Source organism: Nanorana parkeri, unplaced genomic scaffold, assembly GCF_000935625.1.
Source record: "Nanorana parkeri isolate BGI_ZX_2015 unplaced genomic scaffold, ASM93562v1 scaffold1085, whole genome shotgun sequence".
NCBI classification, from domain to species: domain Eukaryota; kingdom Metazoa; phylum Chordata; class Amphibia; order Anura; family Dicroglossidae; genus Nanorana; species Nanorana parkeri.
In genome coordinates this window covers 92,355-107,242 of record NW_017307353.1, presented here as the reverse complement: position 1 = coordinate 107,242, position 14,888 = coordinate 92,355, and the positions used below count along the sequence as shown (strand labels likewise).

General features: G+C 44.4%; 1 protein-coding gene across 2 annotated transcripts in view; it reads right to left on the bottom strand.

The window, feature by feature from the left end:
• The window catches only part of PABPC4 (poly(A) binding protein cytoplasmic 4), a 22,369-nt gene extending 13,802 nt beyond the window's left edge, over positions 1 to 8,567 (bottom strand). For both annotated transcript variants that reach the window (XM_018567716.1, XM_018567717.1), the window contains exons 1-3: positions 8,238 to 8,567; positions 569 to 762; positions 357 to 472 (exon numbers count right to left, since the gene is read on the bottom strand). In XM_018567716.1, coding sequence (XP_018423218.1) covers positions 357 to 472; positions 569 to 762; positions 8,238 to 8,430 — 503 coding nt within the window. In that variant the 5' untranslated portion in view covers positions 8,431 to 8,567. The remainder of the gene's footprint in view (positions 1 to 356; positions 473 to 568; positions 763 to 8,237) is intronic.
• Between the last annotated feature and the right edge of the window lie 6,321 nt (positions 8,568 to 14,888).

Below are 14,888 nucleotides of genomic sequence, written 5' to 3'. Positions count from 1 at the left end.
AGTCTACAACAAAAAAAAAAAAACAGTTGTACAGTGATATATGAGATTAAGTATTATGTACCCAACGTATGTGATTCAGCAATCCGTTAATAATAAAGTCCATTTCCAAATACTTCAGGCCCAAGCAACCCCTTGTCTGTGTAGTGTGTCAGATTTCTCTATTGACTTAAATATGATTTTTATTTTTTAGGCATGCTCTAGAAGGGCAGTCAGCCAAAACATGCATGATGTTTTTGTTTCCCTGTAAATCATTCCTCAGTGTGGTCTAAACAGATATAATGAAAAAGCCTACTAAAAGAATCCCTAGAAAATAAGTCCTCATTCTCCCATCCCTCTGCCAGCATAACTCCTCTCACACTTTGCGGTCGTTCAGCAGCATGCCGTTCATCTTCTCAATGGCTCTGTCTGCAGCGTCTTGTGTCTCAAAATGCACAAAAGCGTAACCCTTGGAGCCATTCTCATCACACACCACCTGTAGGAGAGTGGGTGTTAAATGAGTCCATGGTATCTCAAAAAAAGCATCCCAAATAATAGTAGGTAAACAAAAAGGTCGAGCAAAGAAACTAACCTTACATGAAAGAATGTTGCCAAATGCAGAAAAAGTGTCATAAAGTGCTTTGTTATCAATTGATTTGTCAAGGTTTTTTATGAAAACATTGCCCACACCAGATTTCCTAAGTGATGGATCCCGCTGTGACCACATAATCCGGATGGGCTTCCCTTTGATCACATCAAAGTTCATAGTGTCCAGAGCCCGTTCAGCTGCAAACAAAAAGACATTGTTTTTAGAACGCAAGCACATATAATATGGTTTATTGTGCTGCATGAGAGCTATGACATATCGTGGTAAATTTTGCTTCAATGCTCAGCTCTAAGCATATACAGTATACAAGCACATGTAAACTGTTTTACCAGCCAGAAGATAGAGAATTCTGTTATCTCAATCTTAAGATAAGGGCTAAGTTACTCTTTAAGCCATGCAGTACGCTGCACTGTCCACTTTTGTAATTATAGTCATGCTGTGACTAACAGCACTGCACAAAGCCATAGCACCCTTACTGGCTTAGAGTGCTGCATCTGCACTCCCTGTGTTAAAATGTGGCTGTGCTAAATTATTTAAAATCAATTCATTTTAAATTGATCCTGTTGAGCTTCAACAGCCTGGAGTGAAACTGGGCCTTGAAGGAGGACCCATCAAGCCCAGAACCCTCATGTAGATGCAAACATCAGGCAATCCCTGTACTGCAAGGACCGAGCACTGGATCTTTACCAGGCGAAGGAAGACCCTGGACAGGGGCTTATCCAAGACTAGGCCCAGGTACTCCAAGCGATCAGAGGATCAACCTCAGGAGATTCAGGATCCATGCAAAGCTCTGCAGGGCTTGCATTATCAGATGAATGTTGTAATAAGGCTTGACTGACTGCTCTGAGGATGTGGTAATCTAGTTACCCCATTATGTGAATCCTCAGAAACCAAAGTAGAGACAAAAAGGAGGCAATAGAGCCCTCCTCAGCACCACCGTTGGGCTGTGTGGCCCCAGAGACGCCCACACCTACAATACACCATGTGTTCCCCACAGTACTCATAACCAGCAGTGTAATGAGGGTGCCCTGCGTTGCACGCAGAAGGGGACCCCCAGGTGTAGGCGTTCTCCTTGCTGGGTCAGTGCAGAGTCACAGCACCAGCTTGTGTTCAGCCTAGAGTGCAAACCAGGAGAGAAAAATTGTTGCGCGCATTGCACAGTGCAGCACTTGGGAGGGAGACTGTGCAGGCACAGAGAGCAGCCTCTAAGCCGCACAAGAATAGAACAATTATGCCAAATTAAAAATATAAAGCTGAAAATAGCACCAAATGCTGGGAGACACAGCAATGCCACAGGTTTCACCCTTTAGGGACCAGTGAAACCACACTGGGTAACACGGTGGGCAAAGCCACAGCTCACCTTACCAACTTGTGGTCCTAAGCATGCGACAGCGATCAGAAAAAGACCTGTATAGCACTCTGCAGCAACTCCATGCGCTGCACAAACGTCCCACACAGGGTCTATTGCTCTTAGGATATTACAGGCTGGCACCAAAACCATTCTCCCAGTGGAGGCCGGGTACAGTCTGCCAAGCTTTTGCAGAGGAGCACAACGATACAGAGAGCAGCTGGAAGAAGCACAGTGGCTGTGAGCAGCATTATGAAACTTGCTAGGAAAAACAAATACAGAAAACAATCTACTTAAAGTAGAATGGATATTAAACAAGCACAGGGGCTGCCTCTTCTGTGCCTTACTACTAAAATGACTGACTAGGAACAAGAATGCATAAATGAAAGTCAAAATGTATTTATTTCCATACTAAGTACAGAAGCCATAACATCAACATTTTCATAAGGAGAATGAGCAATGGCCACTTACTCAAAAAAAGAAGGTTCCCCAAACAAAGAAATCCCTATATTGGAGCTGATCAGGTAAACAGGTGACACAAAATGGTAATGATGTATAAAAAAATTATATTCTATAGACAATTAAAGAAAAATACACATAGGATCCAATATAACAAGACATCTAAAAACAAGTAAAAAGACATCCCCTTGAAATTCCACTTATAGTAATACGAGTGATAATCTAGAGACCACCTCAGTGGTAAATAGTCACTAATATATACACTTTGATGTGTTTTAAAGATGGATACAATGTATCAGAGCGTACTCACAACCTGTGTGGTTTGCGATGGACAGTCCTTGTAGGGTCTACACGCCCCTCTGAGGAAGTCCCAGTGGTTTGGGGGGAAAAGCGTAAGGGTCAGCGTGTGTTTCAGACTCCCCTTGGATACCCGCTTTATCTCACCCACGGTCGAGTGAAGGAAACAACTTTCTCATTGTCGATTGACAGGACAGGACGGAACGAAAACCCTTTAACCGCTGTTATCTCGTAACTGCAGTGAAATCTGTAGGAAAATGAACCGAGATTGAGAACAGCTTGTGGGCTGAGGCTGCTCCATCCTACCATCCACCTTTCAGCCCAGTGTGTCTTTATTCACTTCGCTGTGCGGCCGCACACGCTGGAAACAACCTCCGGATTATTTTCTGGATTAGAAGTGATCGACACCCGCTGATCAGTGTGAGCTCAATTGAGCAGGGAGTGACACGCTCATCGGAGCCTCCAGACAAACAAGGATAACTACTATCTGGAGTCACAATCCCACACTAAGATACACCTCACAGAATTTACTCCATCCACGTTTAAACAGGGGACCCTACAAGGACTGTCCCTCATCGCAAACCACACAGGTTGTGAGTACGCTCTGATACATTGTATCAGTCTTTAAAACACATCAATGTGTATATATTAGTGACTATTTACCACTGAGGTGGTCTCTAGATTATCACTTGTATTACTATAAGTGGAATTTCAAGGGGATGTCTTTTTACTTGTTTTTAGATGTCTTGTTATATTGGATCCTATGTGTATTTTTCTTTAATTGTCATTAAATATTTTTTTTTTATATACATCATTACCATTTTGTGTCACCTGTTTACCTGATCAGCTCCAATATAGGGATTTCTTTGTTTGGGGAACCTTCTTTTTTGAATTAGTTTACGGAAACCCTGGAGACAGATATAGATCACATATTATAATCTATTTATAGCGTAACTCCTTACTCCCCTTGTTGTTTCTTCAATGGCCACTTACATTTTACTTTAATGCCAGGTTTATTTCAAAAGGCAACACTGCTCAGACATTTTTCATGAACTGTCTAGCGTAAAATCTTTCACCAATTTTGTGATACACTTAATGTAGGCTAACCAGAATTTTGACACCCATTCAGAAAAAGGAACAAGCCAATGAGTCTTGGACATGAATTTTGAAACAGAACATAGGGCCGGTGCTATTTACATCCTGGGCTCATCTTTCACTGCTTGGCTCTAAGTCAGGCATGTCAAACACAAATAAAAAAGTGGCCTAAATGAATGGAGTTGCATTATGATTAAGGGCCATATCTACTTCTACTTAAAACCAGCAAAAAAAAAAAAAAAACAGTACCCTGGCAATTGACATTCTAGTGACTGCAATATACTGTACATTTTATACTAGAGAAAGGGGCCATGAAACATTTCCAGAAGTATTCAGCAGCATTAGTGTAAGCAATTGCAGCCTTTATTCATTTGAGCCTAGGGGCTCATTTATGCAGGTAAGAGCAACAGGTTCACTTTAACTTAGCCTCCCAAACAGCATATACTTACCTTATTTTCACTCTGCCACAGGAAGCCAAAAAAAGTCCTGTCTAAACTACAAGTCACAGCTCATACAGGGGCTATGGAATTGCCTTATGCCAAAGCCGATTGGCCTAGCACTGTCAGATGCTCCTCCATACACAGAAGTACTGGGTATAGTCTTCTGACTTTTTAATTATTATTATTAATTTGTATTACTACACATTGAAAGCACTTCCTTAATATTGCATATACACACATTGCAGGTCAGACACCAAGCAGAGTTCACATGTACACAGGTCAAACTCTGTGGGAGCAGCTGGCATTCATGAGTTTATTTTTAGCTAGGTAAATTTATGGCCTGGTTACAGCTGAAGAGAACACACTGGGACTAAAGCATATCATCAGTAACTAGCAAAAGGTAACACTCTAGGAATTAAAACCAGGGGTACTTCAACATGACGTGGGCGCGCTGCTAAAAATGTATGGGAATTACCTTACAATGCACATTTTTGTTTACACGGTTCCCCAGAATATTGGAATGTATTGGGAAACTAAAGAATTAAGCATATAACAAAAAAGAGGAAAAAATTAAAGTGTTGCTGAAAATTATAAGGTTTTAGAGGTCAAGACCTAAATAAATAACAGTGACAATGCTAATGTACTGTATATACTCGAGTATAAGCCGTCCCGAATATAAGCCGAGGTACCTAATTTTACCACAAAAAACTGGGAATAGAGTATAAGCCGAGGGGGGCACGAAATGGGCTGAAAAACTCAGCTTATACTCGAGTATATACGGTACATGCAAAAAAAATGTAAAGGGAACTGGCAAGCAAAGATATATATTAGAGCTGTGGCTACAGACTTGTTTTAGAGAATATAGCCTCTGGCACTGTAATCCTTGCCCCTCTTACTGTTAAAGCAGATGTAAATCATAAATTAAGAGCATTTGTTTCCTATAGCACTGTGTAAACTGCCATTTAAAAATAAAATACGATTCACCCTCTGTGAAGTTTATATGAGGTTTTTTTGAAGCAAGTTCCGGTCTACGTGCATGCAATCCACCTTTGTCTGCAGCAACGGGTGTGAACGGGCGGCACAATGGTGTAGTGGTTAGAGCACTTCTGCCTTGTAGCACTAGGGGTCCCTGGTTCAAATCCCAGTCTGAGCACTATCTGCAAGGAGTTTGCATGTTCTCCCTGTGCTTATGTGGGTTTCCTCCGGGTACTTCGGTTTCCTCCCACACTCCAAACACATGCTGGTAGGTAAATTGGTACTGTATGTATGCAAGATTGTGACCTTAGATTGTAAGCTCCTTTAGGGCAGGGACTGATGTGAATAAGCACTCGCTGTAAATTGCTGCATAAAATGTCTGCGCTATATAAATACCTGTAATAAAAAAAGGGGTTCTATAGCAGCATTCAGCTCCAGTCTGAATGTTGAATACAGATTTTAATATGTCCCCCGGCTGTGGCTTTAATCGAACCTTTTAGTAAGCCCTGTAACACTTTTCTGAAATCTCAATGCATTCCATATTATGATTAAACAATACAAAGCCTATGTGTAAGTGCAGCTGAATACCTATAGTTATAATCAATTCGTCTGTGCTCTTTTTTTGCAATTTATTTAAAACTATTAAACTTGCGGCATGTATAGAAAAAGGCTGCATGTAATTTCACATATCTGAACCACCAGAACACTGGGGAGGACTTTTTCATTTTGAAATTACAGCTCATATATTGGTCCACTTCTGTAATGGATGACAATTTTGACCAATAGTAGAGCATAAAAGGGGAGGGCCAGAGATCCAGCTTCATGAACTGAACTTGCTATTCCATAATCATGCACCCAAGACTATTTTGCACCCTTCAGTGGTGGCAGGATCCTAAATGCTGCAGAGTGGTGCCATGTCACCAGATGATTCTTTCTGTGAGTCCAGGGTGGGGGCTGATGCTTGATGCCCTGGGCTCACAGAAAGTGGGTTGAACAACACTGGACATCATTGTTGGATAGGTGAACCTGTGGGAAGACAGTGCCACAGATCGAGTGTAGAGGGTGACGTTTGAACTTAGCACCACCGCCCGCCACCTATTCCAGCCCCTGCAGCACATACCTCTGATGCCCCCAGTATGAGAATCATGCTCATAGATGGGAGGTGCTCATTGGTCAGCACAGTCACAATGACCAATGAGAAGCGCTTCCTACTTCCGGGACTTGATTCCCATCTCAGAAACACTTTTCATTGGTCAGCGTGATCATATGACCATGCTGACCAATGAACATGCATTATGCTCAATACATACTGCAGGGCTGTAAAGTGCGGTGTACAGACCAGACACAAACTGGCACGGGGATCACACTGGTGTGTGCAGTGTGATGTTGGTAAGTTTATTTTCTCACCTGAAGTGTCTATCTCAGCAAGCTAACAGATTCTTAGTAGAAAATGGTCAAAGTTCCTTTCACAAGGGCAGCGTCCATTCCGGTCCGCAGGACACCCATGAACCGACCCCCCCCGCTGAATCACAGTGGAACACGAGGGATGTCACTTTTGTGAGATACGTGTCCGGTCAGTTATTTTTCTCTGAGAACTTAGTGGACCCATATTAGGTATATGGGCAGGCAGATGTAAACAGATATGCATACGATCTCTGAGTCTATCTAGGTCCAATTAAAAAAAAATGGAAACGATTTAATCCTTTTCAGACCCAAATGTGATGGATCAGAAGTAAACGTATGCATGTCCGTTTACATAGCTGCCCACCCATAGACAAACATCGAGCTTCTGTTTAGATCCACCTGTGAGTTTTTAGATGGATCTAAAATGGAAGCTCAATGTTAGCGTATGGACAGGCAGATATGTAAACAGACATGCGTATGTTTACCTCTGATCCATCATATTTAGGTTACAAAAAGAACAGAAAAGGCTGCAATCCGTTTAAAGGGCCTATAAATTCAGATTTCTGTTGCAAAATATAAGCAATACAACTGCAGAAGCAATCTTTCACAAAAAAAATAGAAATACATTTGTCAAAAAAAAAAAGTGATAAAGCCGTTCTCTGAATATGTTTGTCTAGTCATACTTACAAAATGTCAGTGCAGATCCAATATATATGGATATTATTTGTGGTTATGCATGTTTTGGGGATTCATAAATGGGTTTAATACCACATCCAAGGGTGATATCACCCTTGGATGTGGTATACTAAAGGCAACGCAGTGACACTGGACAGCTATAGCAGATCATGATCCAAAACGTACCATGCTGACATAACTATATTAATACTGAGGCACTTGTGACTGCTTGCAGTTTACTTTGTAATTCTGAATATGACAAGTCATTTATAGAAACTTAAGGTATAAGATAGGATTCAGAACAAAAGCATGAATTTCCCAACAACCTGCTTAGGAGTATTTTGTCTCGCTTATTCTACAGACTTGAGTAGTTAAAAGGATTAGGTATCCGTCCCATGCCATGGTGTCCTTTACAGCTTTTTTTTTTTTAGGCATTGTTCACACTAGCTGCACTAATCACCATTGATCAACACACGGGCATAACAAAAACAACTGATACCAAGGCTAGACAAATCCCAGGAGCCAGGTCGCCAATGAAAAATTGCAGCTAGCGCATAACTTTTGTTCAGCGTGAAGCTGCTGTTATTTTCCTTGTTCAACCTGCGGGCTGAATGAAGACAATATAACACATTCCTCTATCAATGCTTATGAGCATTGATTCAGGATGCTCCCATTTGCATTGTATTCTGACGGTGGCCGCAGTCCACCATCAGACTACACGAACAAAGCTGGCAGCTCATTGGCTGCCGGCTGTTCGTTTTAAGATTTTCCAAACAGCTCATTAAGAGATGCCAGCCAGGAGGGTGCCAACAGTGCGCATTTCAGCCAGTTCTTGGTGAATTCGCAGTGTATAGCCACCTTTATTCCCCCTCTCTGCTGGATCAGAAGACTAGACAAAATGGCACCTAGGTGGTCTTGTCCATACAGTTGTGTATACACCATGTGACATAGGAGCACTTACCATCTGCAGGCTGTTGGAAGTTGACATAGGCATATCCCAGCGATCTCCGTGTGATCATGTCCCTGCAGACTCGTATTGATAAGACAGGTCCTGCTGGACTGAACTTCTCATACAGCATGGCCTCCGTGACATCGGGGTGTAGGTCCCCTACATAGAGGGACGCCATCGGATAGCTGCTGGTAGCCGTGTGCATCTCCCAACCCGAATTTCAGCTATCAATGGGAACAGATCTCCACAGGAGAGATAACAGAATAGTTAAGGCTTTTAGATGGATGCGAGCTGCGCCAGTTCAAAAGCAACAGGTAGGGAGGATCGGAGCAAGTGACGGCGGGCTGTAATGTAAGCGGTGGACCCTCTTGTCACAGTGATCGGATCCCCCCCCCTCCGAAGCGCTCTTGCAGTGGGGGACAGTGTGCGGCCTGGGCAGGTACAGCAGACGGCGCAGCCTGGACGATGTGTGAGAGCGGCGAGTGTGGTTTGAATAGAGGAGCAGGTGAGCGGCTGATGTTTCGTGAAGGGACCGGGGGGTTATTTCTTGCTTTATGTTCTGTGTAAAGAGCTACGAGTGTCGTGCAGTTACCCTCTTCGTCTTTAGATTGGAGTTTTTTTTTTTTACGCCCCGGTCACCCACAGGAAAGCACGCTCTGGCCGGCGCCTCGCTGCGCAGGGAGGACAAGAGAGACCGTGGAGGAGTGCAGGCGCAGCTTTTATATCCACGTCTAAGGAAAGCCGGTGTAGCTGATAACTCACAGCGCCCTCTGCTGCTCGCCAGGAGACTAGCTAAGTGCTGAGCGCAAGACATGTGTCCTCTTCATAGCTGCAAGTTTCAAAGTTAAAAGTAAGGCCCCGTTCACACCTGACCGTTTTGTAGCTCGTCCTACGCTCGACGAACGCGCTACAAAACGGTCAAAAAAATAAATAGCATTGTAGTCAATGCCCTCGTTCCCACCTAGGCGTATTTCTGCCCGTCCCTAACGCCCTACAAAACGGCCCACGCCTGAAAAGGTCCCGGGACTACTTTGGGCCGTTTTGTAGGGCGTTTTCCATTGGGATACAGCCAAGTAGCCTTTGGAATCGCGCGACGGTCGCACGACTTTTTTACCGCGAATCGCGGTAAAAAAAACGTGTGACGGTCGCGCGACAGACGTGGATATTACAATACGCCTAGGTGTGAATGGGGCCTTTAGTCCACCCTTAAAAAATACAAAATAAATGTACACTTCTTCATAAAAGAAAAAAAATGTGCATTCATTTATTTTTTTGCATTGGGGCCACTAAAGCATTGCAACTTTGCTATGTAACCATGTTTTATGTTATACAAATGGCAAACGTACTCATCAATTCATAAGGTGCACATGGAAGGGCTTTACACAGTACAAAAGCAAACATTTCCCAGCACGCTAACCAGCTAGCCTGCAAAAAAAATGACATAATTTGTCCGGGGGACGGTCTCCTCAATCTGGGGAAATCGGGGACGAATGGTCACCCTAGTCTTCAAGGCCCCTATGAGTAGTGTGGTCCTAACTCTAATCTATGAGAGCCTCCATCCTGGAGCATATATATAGTAAAGGATGAATTGGGTGCAGGTTCACCAGGAGGTAGCCCATTCTGGGGGCTTCAGCTGCCGTCTGGGGGCTTCTGGTATGCCTGTGCCATTTTAAGGAGAAATGGGCTACCTACTGGTGAACCTGCACCCAATTCATCCTTTGCTATACATGCTCCAAGATGGATGCTCTCATAGATTAGAGTTAGAACCAAATCCATCAAATCAACCATCAATCGCATGTATGGGGTCCATCCTTTATAGGAGAATGATGGGGAGAGTGAAATACACTCATCCTCATAGTTAGAGCCAACGTGTGAGACTGCAGCTGTCACACATCGGCTTTAAAGATCTAGAAATGAGTGACCACATACCGCTGATCACTAAGCTCACAATCTTCTCCCCGCAGAGAACAATGACTGTCAGTCACCGCCCCCCGCAGGGATTCCCCTCTCAGTTCCTCCAGTGCGGACAGGAGGGACAGACACACAGGGGCAGTGGCGTCACAAGGGGGGTGCGGCCAATGCCACTAATGGAGGGGTGACACCAAAATGACTCAGTCATTTTGGAGTCACCACCCCCCACATAAAATGTCAATGAAGCAGCGGGGTGGGTCCTGACAATATTGTCTGGATCTTTCCCGGGTGCAGCACGGCTCTGCGCTCTTAGCATAAAGTGGGCAATAGCTCACTAAATGCTGAGTTTTTGGGTCACAGGATTTATGGAGATTTTCCGACAAACTCTTTAATTACTACAGAATATCAATTTAAACCTTTGACATTATACTAGGTTTGATTTTAGGTGATCTCGTCAAAGAAAGTACAGCAGGCCTGTTATATCTCAGGAGAAAGGTTCATGCTTATGTTACTGTAATCACACTATTCATCTTTTCTAGCATACAACTGTTTATTTGTTTTGTGGCTGGGGGCATATATTTTTGTCTGTTAGCAGATTTAATACATCTCTCTTTTAAAACGGGCTTTCTGTAATGTAGTTTTGGCTTTTTTTTCCATTTAAAATGGTCACACCTAAATGTAAAAAGTTTAGGGATGCACCAATACCGGTTTTTCAGCATCGAGTACAAGTACTGATATTTTTTTTTTTGGAACTCGCTGATACCGGAGTCCTAGGGTAACGTGGCCTCGGCTAATCAGGGAGCTGGTGTTCTATCGAAAGCACACCAGCAGAGGGGGCTCTTTAATTAGGCAAATTAGGCGGTCGCCTTAGGCCTCGCGCTCCCGAGGGCCTCGCGGCCGCCTAGTTTGCCCTGTTAGAAGCCAGGTAGCATTGTGAGCTCTCAGCCCTGTCGCTGTCAAACTGAGACTCTCAGTTTGACAGTGACAGTGCTGAAAACTCACCTGTTTCCTCAATCGTCGTACGGGCCATCGGCTCGGTCTTCTGGACAAAGCTCCGCCCACCAGCCAATGAGAAGAGACCTCACTCCTGGGAGGGCTGAGTTTAACTTCAGAAGCCGACGGAGACATGTCCTGCCAGCTCCCACCCGCAAGACACGGCCAGCCCAGCACAGTACTGGAGTGGCAGCCTGGAGAGCCCTGTGGATAGCCCTGTGGAAAGCAGGTGAGAGCCCTAGCTTAACCAGGGCTCTGTGGGATCTCCCCAGGGCCCTGTTGGGTCTAACAAGGCTGGTTAGACACCCACAGAGCCCTGGTGAGACCCCAAAGAGCTTTACAGAGTGCTGGTGCTGGTGAGAACCTACAGAGACCTGGTAAAACCCTGCTGAGCCCTGGTTTTAACAGTGCTTCTTGAGGTCCCACTAGGGGTCTGAGGGGTCTAACCAGGCTGGTGAGACCCCACATAGCCCTGGTGAGACCCTGCGGAGACCTTGTTCTGGTGAGACCCTAGAAAACCCTGGTTTAACCAGGCCTCTGTGGGGTCTCACCAGGCCTCTGTAGGGTTTAACCAGTCTGGTGAGCCCCCACAGAGCCCTGGGGAGACCCCTAAAGAGCCCTGGTTAAACTATGGTTCTGTGGGGTCTCACCAGGCCTCTGTAGGGTTTAACCAGTCTGGTGAGCCCCCACAGAGCCCTGGGGAGACCCCTAAAGAGCCCTGGTTAAACTATGGTTCTGTGGGGTCTCACCAGGCCTCTGTAGGGTTTAACCAGTCTGGTGAGACCCCACAGAACCATAGTTTAACCAGGGCTCTTTAGGGGTCTCCCCAGGGCTCTGTGGGGTCTCACCAGACTGGTTAAACCCTACAGAGGCCTGGTGAGACACCACAGGCCTGAGTGGGGCCTCATGTTTAGGTTTCGCCTAAGGCCTCGCAAACTCTAGAGCCGCCTCTGCACACCAGCTTCACGCTCCTTCAAGACACTGCGAGGCAGCCTGGGTTAGTAACTCTAAAGCAACCAGAAACTACAGTAATCTGGCATCTACCAATCCCTATGGGTTTCGGATAATTGTGAGTTTACTGTAATTAGGTATGAAGGTATTTAGCTACTGGCCATTCTTCTTATCCCTTCTTATCAAGCAAACTACCGTAAGTGGAATTTGACCAGAAAACAATAAAATGGACCTTTGACTTTTCTCCTAGTAGACTTATTCCAGGTGTCATCTTCTCAATTCCACATGTATTTGCCATCATCTAAAATGTGATGTGCCCTTTTCCTGGCCGATGCCATGTTGTACCTAAAAAAAAATATTTTATGATCAGTTATCAAAAGTAGACATGTAAGCCAGCAAAAAATGTGTTTTGGTTTTGGATTTTTCATTATTGTGTTTGTTGGGATACTGGTCCGAAAGTAAATTCGGTTCAGTGTTCGGACGAATCCTAAATTGTTGTTAATTTTGGATGCAGTAGTATTTACGAACTAATTTCCGTTGCAGCAAAGTGACATTGGGAAAAAAAATTAAATGTTTTTCAAACAGTCTGCAGAAACAAAGCGTGGGGTTCCCCCCCAATTGATCCCAGACCCTTTAGGTCTGGTAGGAATTTTAAGGGTGACCCTAACGCCAACAAAAAAGTGGGGTCCCCCCTAAAATTCCTACCTGACCCTTAATCTCCCTTAATGCCATCTGGGTCTGGGACCCGACTTGTTGTTATTAATATAACACAACACCTCGGCTCCCAGACTCCCAAATGCCATTCGGGTCTGGGAGTCAGCTCCTAGACCCGAATGGCACTTGGGAGTCTGGGAACCGAGGTGTTGTGTTATATTAATAACAACAAGGCATTACTCATTCACAAGGTGGGGTGGCATCTGGCTTTACATATTGGTACATCTTCAGCTGGAATCAGGATTACTCTCAAGAGTCATATGCAGGATTAAAAACAGAATACTCTAACCCAACGTTTGGAGTTTGAGGATTACTGTCAGGTAATGGATGACATGCCGTATTATTTGCCTTATTTTTTTTTCCAGAAAGGATAAAAGGAAACACTTATCCTTATCCATTCGCATTTCGTTTGACTTACTACCCTGTGGAAATCTTCCAGATACAATTTGAATGAGACTTTTTATCTTGCGTGGATTACTTCTCTTTAGTTTTGTTTGCTGCACCATAATTATGTTGAGATCTGCAATCATTATTTTCATTATCCTGTTGCGTAGCCTTCTGACCACAGTCAGTTTTCAGACTAGAAGATGTTCTAGCAAAATTGAAGGAAGTGATAGATAATACAACCCTATAAAAGTACATTGATATTCAATGCTTTAGTTAACAAAAAAAAAAGACCACTCCTAGTGAACACCGGTCTGTGGTCAGTAGCAGTACAAAAATGTAACAGCATCAGTGGTTACTGGGAGCAACAAATGCCCCTACAGCAGTAGGAGTAAAAAATGGTGATTCTGAGAAAGTGGTTAGTGGAAATGGTTCCTAGTAAACATGTGCAAGGCAAAAAATTATTTCGGACTAAACAAATGAAAACTAGAAACATTTTAATTTGTTTCGTCAAAGGAAACAAATTTGCATGCTGTTTCGGATTCAGAGGGTCAAAACCGCACACTGAAACTGCAAAACGAGTGGTTGCCATCCAAGATATACTCCAAGATGGCAACGCACATGGCAGAACGCCCCGGCGGGCCGATATGGCCACCGCTCGTTCAGCGCGTAACGTCACCGTCATGTGACTTCATGTGCTCCGCCTCCAAGATGGCGGCGGGCACGCAGAGAACACGCAGGTGGCCAGTATGGCCGCCACACATTCTGAAAACGACTTTATGTATGCCTGAATATAGTTTTCGAATATTCGGCCATATAATAAATGCGTTATTTCGGATTTGGACATACCGCCGAATCAACTGAATTTAGTTGATTTGCAGGTTCGTCCGAATCCGAATGCACATGTCTAATTCCCCTACAACAATGAGAGTAAAAAATGGTGCCTCTGTGTAAGTGGTGAGTGGAAATGGTGCTTCTGTGTAAGTGATTAGTGGAAATGGTGCTTCTGTGTAAGTGGTTAGTGGAAATGGTGCTTCTGTGTAAGTGGTTAGTGGAAATGGTGCTTCTGTGTAAGTGGTTAGTGGAAATGGTGCTTCTGTGTCAGAGACTCACTTATGACTCACCAGGAAATAGCACAGAGGAAACTATAACTACTGTACGAAGATCATCCGAGTTGTCCACCCTGACCACAGAGGTATCAAAGGACTTGTGTCCAACCCAGGCCATCAGCACACCTTGGTGGAGTGTCCCTCTACTCACCCCACTTGCCAGGTAATATGCCCAGGTGTGAACCAAACCCATAGGAAATAATGGGATTTCGGTGTTTGAGCGTTTTGCAGAGCGTAGGAGCGCGCTACAAAACGCCCAGGTGTGAACCGAGCCTAAGAGTGCCTAATCTTTCAAATTACTACAAAGTTGCACAAATCGCCCCCTTAGCTCTATTATCTTCAAGGTCTGAGATACCCCTGTGGGCCTCTCTTGATGTGTTGGATTCCCACCCTTTTCCCACCCATCCACCCTGCCTTGGCTCCCACCCTCATCATGCCCTTCTAGCTTGGGATTGATCATGCAACATACTTTGCGGATCTGGGATTCTGTTAAATATTCTGGCCAACTAATTTCTCCATACCTCCCTCTTTTGTCGCTCACCCAATGCCCTTTGTTCACGCAGGGATTGGATAGCTCAGGAGTGTTCTCGTGGTGGACGAA